Below are 5,785 nucleotides of genomic sequence, written 5' to 3'. Positions count from 1 at the left end.
CAGAAAATCATAGTGTGATGTGCTACAATAATGCCAACTCCTTTATTTTCGAAGTAGAAGTAACTGAAACGAAAACTGAAAACCATAAGCACGAAGCTTAGTGAGTTCCCCCATCGTACCACTTACCAAACAATAAACATATTGCCTAGCATATCTGGGTGCTGACCTACCCCTTTGGTCTCTTTCAAACGGATAGCGCCGAGCATATATGGGTGCCGGCCTACCCCTTCGGTCTCTATCAACCGGATACTGCCTAGCATATATGGGTGTTGACCTACCCCTTTGGTCTCTTTCAACCAGATACTTCCTAGTATATCTGGGTGCTGGCCTACCCCTTCAGTCTACTGCCTAGCATATCTGGGTGTTGGTCTACCCCTTCGGTCTCTTTCAACTGGTTACGGGGACTATTTCACCCCTACCACTACCACATAATATCCTAGCATATAACCACATAAATCACATATTGCCTAGCATATCTGGGTATTGGCCTACCCCTTCAGTCACTTTCGACCGATTACAGGGTCTACTTCACCCCTACCACTACCACATGATAAAATAGCATACAAGCACATAAATCTCAATAGATAGTAGCATACCAGCCAATGGGCGGGCAGTGGTGTCTTCAACCCACTTTTACCAGCAAGGTAACTCACCTCGAAAACTGGAAGTAGCTGAATAGTCCTCGGCTCCGAATATCAACCCAACTTAATCCTCTACACATAAAAGATTTCCTAAAGTACCCCTTTTATACTCATAACCCCGTAAGGGTCAACTTTGGTCCAAGTTAAAGTCAAAGTCAACGCTTAGAGTTGACTTAACTCGTCGAGTTTGCCCATCAAGTCGCCAAGTTCCCGTGAATCATAGAATCGTGAAATCGCGTTCTAACTCGTCGAGTTTTCCTCCAAATCGCTGAGTTCTTCCTTTTCAACAGAATCATGACTCCTCAATACAACTCGTGGAGTCCTGTGAACTTGTCGAGTTCTTCATTCTGTTAACTCTTCTTACTGCATTAAGCCATTATTCTTCAGATCTACACCCTGTCCTCCAGATCTAGGCTTGAAATGCCTCTAGAAGAGTAAAGTGTCCACCTTCACCCATTAATACCTTTACTAAAGGTATTAAGCTCAAAGCCTAACCCACAAATGCCAAATTCTTCATCCAAAAACCACCAAAACTACAAGATAAACCATAAGGTCATAGATCTGGACTCTAACGACTTAAAAATCATGTAAAGTTCTAGCTTTGTCTTCATACATGGCCATTAGAATCTTCAAAAGGCCAAAATGATGGTCTAAAGGTTGCATGGGACTTCCATGGCCATAAATTTGGCACCTTTATGCCATGAAAACCCTTAAGACCCTAGATCTGAAGTGTTAACCCATTTGGGACGTACAACTCCCAAGGACCATGATGTTTGGACAAAACCAAGTAAAATAACCCTGAAAGGAGATCTACTAAACTATAAGGCAAGGTTCATGCTTTATACCAGAAAAGTGTCGTGGATGAGGCAAGGATTCTTGATTTATAAGCTCCTTCTTATGTCTTCAAGCTTCTCCTTCTTCCAATGGATTCAACCCATACCAAAAACACTCAAAATGTCTTACAATCACTCAAAGTATCTTTAGGGTTTTGAGATTTACGGTTAGGGACTTGGAAGCTGGAAAATCAGGCCAGCATGAAAGGTTTAAGGTGTTTAAATTGGGTTCAAAACCATGAAATTAGGGTTTCATTTCACCCAGCTAACTCGTCGAGTTGGTCACCAAAACGCACAATCCAAAACATCTATACTCGACGAGTCTTGGGCCTCCAACTCGTCGAGTTGCTATATAAAAATGAATAATTTATAAGTTAGATATGTACTAGGATCTAGGAGTTACAATTCTCCCCCACTTGCCTGAGACTTTATCCTCAAAGTTTGTTGTCTCAAGTAATCCTGGATAATGCTCCCTTATCTCCTTCTCTGGCTCCCATGTCCACTCTAACCCCGTGAGGTGCAGCCACTGCACCTTCACTAACTACACAACCTTGTTCCTCACAGTTTTTGTCTTCTGATCCAGAATCGCCACTAGCCTTTCAACGTAGTTCAAGCGGTCATCCACCTGAATATCCTCTAAAGGAATAGCTGTAGAGTCATCCACTAGGCACTTCCGCAACTGCGAGACATGAAAAACGTTATTGATCTTACTAAGCTTGGCTGGCAGATCTATTCGTTATACAACCAGGCCCACCCGAGCCAAAACCCTAGATGAATTGGTGAGCACATAGGGTTTTCAACCCACAATAGATAAGTTTATTAACTTCATCAATCAATAATAACCTGATTATCCGATCCCGTTATCCTCACTTTATGTCCCTAAACACCTATCATAAGGGCTAAGAATCATCACCGGGATGGATACTACTGCTAAGGGGGTTCCTCATAAATAAATGTCCTAAAGGAAACCATGAGGTGGATGGAGTACACCGGTGAACACATCATTCATAAACACCTACAGGTTGCGAGCTTGCTAGCATTCCATTGGACTGTCTAGAAAAGTCCATGGCCGTCATCTATAATCCGCTAGATGACTGGAAACATCGTCAACATCGAGACCTCTCATCATTTTATTTCATCACACCCAACTATTACATCTACCCATGTTTTACCCAACACATTTTGTAGATATAAAATACATATACAGTTTAAATCATTTAAAACGTGTATACAATCTTTCATCCATCATAGGCAACAAGTATTCAGACAATATGCACGCATAGCACGTAATTTATATAAAATACTTCATATCTATGTGTAAGATGAAAGCAACTATGCACTCACTTGTCAAAGTAATGATTCCAAACTTGGGCAGTGCTTCGCTTCTAACGATTCTATTTTCCTTCAACGAAACCTAGCATTATTATCGCTAAATTTAAGTCTAATATTTATTATGACTAATTATTAGTCTAGATTCGACATCAACTGAAAGTCTACTTCATGATCTATCAAGTAAGGAACAACCAGGTAGGATCCTATTAGAGGTAGGGTCTATTTGGTATAATAAGTATACTGTTTGGAAATCTCACTTTAAACACCTCACTAAATCACAACCTATACATCATTCCTGTAAGTAGATCAATTAGTAGAACGGCTTGGAATCACTCATAAATCTTTTCTATAGGTTCATAATAACAATAATGAACTTAAACATAAAGTATACTTAAAGTAGGGTAAGCATAACTCACTTACCTGGAGGTTTGCTAGAAACTGGGCTTTGTGATCACCAACCGCCTAAGAGTTAATTGAATCTAGGGTTAACTTGAAAATGGGCTTTGCTAGAAACTGGGCTTAGTGAACATGAACCTATGGCTAACTAGAAAATAAGTAAGTTAATGTGTGAGCATATGTGATGACCAACCACCTATGAGTTAATTGAATCAACCAATTTAGTTAACTAATATTATAAGTCTTACTTGATTCGTACTGAACCCCAGGAAACCTGTTAGTTTAATCACTAGATCATTGCTTGAATTAACTTGTTTCATAGAGAATTAGTAATAGTGAACATGACCTAATCATATTAGAAATCGGTAACCATTGATATATCAATCCATTGCACTTGCCACGAGTCAACCATAGGAATAAGTGAATCGAATCTAAACGAAAGTCTCTTTTATATTATTGAATCTAGTTGTCTTTTGCTTATCTTTTAGTTGTTAATTGTCTTTTGTTTAAATGTTTAGTAATTGCTTAAGTTTCTAGTCTTACAAAACAAGAGAGAACCCCCTTTTGAACATTGTTTTATTTAGATAATATTAGCATTAATTTTAATTGTTTACCATTCCCTGTGTTCGATACCCTACTTGCCTGAACTAAATAGCCAACTGATAGGTGTACTGCCATTCGTGTGTTTATCTTTGTGTTTAAGTTAGTAGGATTAAAACTAGTATAATCAACACATATCAGATCATAAAAACCATAAAGTTTGCACCTTTAAGTTTAAGGAACCCTCCAAACATCCAGATCTACAAGATTTAGCTTCTAAAATGGTCTTAACTCATCAAGACCAATCAAAAGGGACTAAAAAGGACCATAACAAGCTAAGGAGTAGATCAAAGCAAAGAGTAGAGAAGGTATGAACTTTATACCTCAAAAGTCACCAAAAGATGGAGTAGATCAAAGCAAAGAGTAGACAAGGTATGAACTCTCCCTCCTCAAAGTCTCCAGCACTTCCCTCAAGTGCTCATCATGTTGTTCTTGAGTCTTGGAATAGATCAAGATATCATCGATAAACATAATTACAGATCGGTCTAGCATCGGCCTATACACTCGGTTCATGAGATCCATGAATGCAGCTAGAGCATTGGTGAGCCCAAAAGGCATTACCACGAACTCGTAATGACCATAATGAGTCTAGAAGAATGTCTTCTCCACATCCTCATCTCTAACCCTCATTAGATGATAACCCCATCGCAAATCAATCTTGGAGAACGAAGACGCACCCTGAAGATGGTTAAAAAGATCATCAATCGTTGGGAGTAGATAAGGGTTCTTCACTATTACCTTATTCCAATCCAGGTAGTCAATGCACATACGATGAGAATCATCCTTTTTCTTCACGAACAAGATTGGTGCTCCCCATGGTGAACTGCTCGGTCGAATGAATCCCTTGTCTAAAAGCTCCAATAACTGTGTGGACAACTCGTGCATCTCAGGAGGATCCAACCAATACAGTGCTTTGGCTATCGGAGCTGCATTTGGAACTAGATCAATCTTGAACTCAACCTACCTCTCCGGAGGCACCTTCGGAAAATCCTCTGGAAACACAACCGGGTAATCCCACACAGTAGGCACATCATCCATGCTCATCTTACCCTTATCTCGTGTATCCATAACATAGATGACAAATCCAAAGTAACCTTGCTGAATATAGCGTCTGGCCCTCACTGCTGAACGTAAAATCGGCCCATGCAGAGCTCTCTCTCCATAAACCACTAACTTGCGCCACTTGGGGTTCGAATCCAAACTAACTGCTTCTCACAATCGATCACCACCCCATTAGGCATCAACCAATCTATACCCACAATAACCTTGTTCCCATGCAAAGGAATGGGAACCAACTGGACCAAATATTGCTCGCTGAATAACTGAAGAATGCAACCCCAATGAACCCTCGTAGCCCGAAAAGATCTATCATCTATGATCTCGACATCTAGAGGACAATCCAGCTCCCCTGGAGCTCCGACAAACCTCTTACTAAGCGCAACCGAGACAAAGGATTGGGTAGCCCCCAAATCAAACAATACCAATGCAGAGACACCGTTCACAAGGAATGATCCTAAAATAAAACATATAAATATAAGCAGACAATTCAATATAAATAAATTGATAAGGAGAAGATACATACCCGTCACCACATAGGGAGCTGCACGAGCCTCCTCGGCTGTTAGCCGAAAATCCATACTCTTCACCACATTTGCATCTGCCCCGCCCTGGAGGCGGTTAGTAATCCGAAGAGTTACATGAGTGGGTGCTAACACTGGTTCTATTGCATCCAAACTAGGGTAATAGGCCTTCTTGTGGTCCCTCTCATTGCAATGAAAGCAAATAAGATCAGATACCAGGGTGGTAGTGGTAGTAGCAGTACAATCCTTGGTAAATAAGAACTTTCTGGTGGCACTTGAAGCATCCAAAACCACTCACCCTGCATGCTTCATCATGCATCCTCCCGCACTTGCCACATCGGCCCCAGTCCTGTTGGTCTTTCCTGTTGGATTAATGTCTAAGTCAGTAACCATATTTGGTATA

At 40.6% G+C, this 5,785-nt stretch overlaps 1 protein-coding gene across 1 annotated transcript; it reads right to left on the bottom strand.

Annotated features, from left to right (window-relative positions):
* Positions 1 to 4,971: 4,971 nt before the first annotated feature.
* LOC145039397 (uncharacterized) lies at positions 4,972 to 5,439 on the bottom strand. Its single transcript, XM_078987461.1, has 2 exons — positions 5,385 to 5,439; positions 4,972 to 5,315 (listed from the first exon to the last, which is right to left on the bottom strand). Exons 1-2 carry the CDS (start codon positions 5,437 to 5,439, stop codon positions 4,972 to 4,974), a joined length of 399 nt encoding a protein of 132 aa, XP_078843587.1.
* Between the last annotated feature and the right edge of the window lie 346 nt (positions 5,440 to 5,785).

This window comes from Lactuca saligna, chromosome 4 (genome assembly GCF_052625555.1).
Source record: "Lactuca saligna cultivar CGN05327 chromosome 4, ASM5262555v1, whole genome shotgun sequence".
NCBI classification, from domain to species: domain Eukaryota; kingdom Viridiplantae; phylum Streptophyta; class Magnoliopsida; order Asterales; family Asteraceae; genus Lactuca; species Lactuca saligna.
Note: the sequence above shows the minus strand (reverse complement) of the source record. Positions and strands in the feature narration are given on the sequence as shown.

Bases quoted from the DNA above. Each gene is read 5' to 3' on its own strand.
- LOC145039397 (XM_078987461.1), bottom strand. From the start codon at position 5,439: ATGGATTTTCGGCTAACAGCCGAGGAGGCTCGTGCAGCTCCCTATGTG. The intron at 5,316-5,384 runs GTATGTATCTTC...GTTTTATTTTAG, and splicing joins AGCTCCCTATGTGGTGACGG to GATCATTCCTTGTGAACGGT.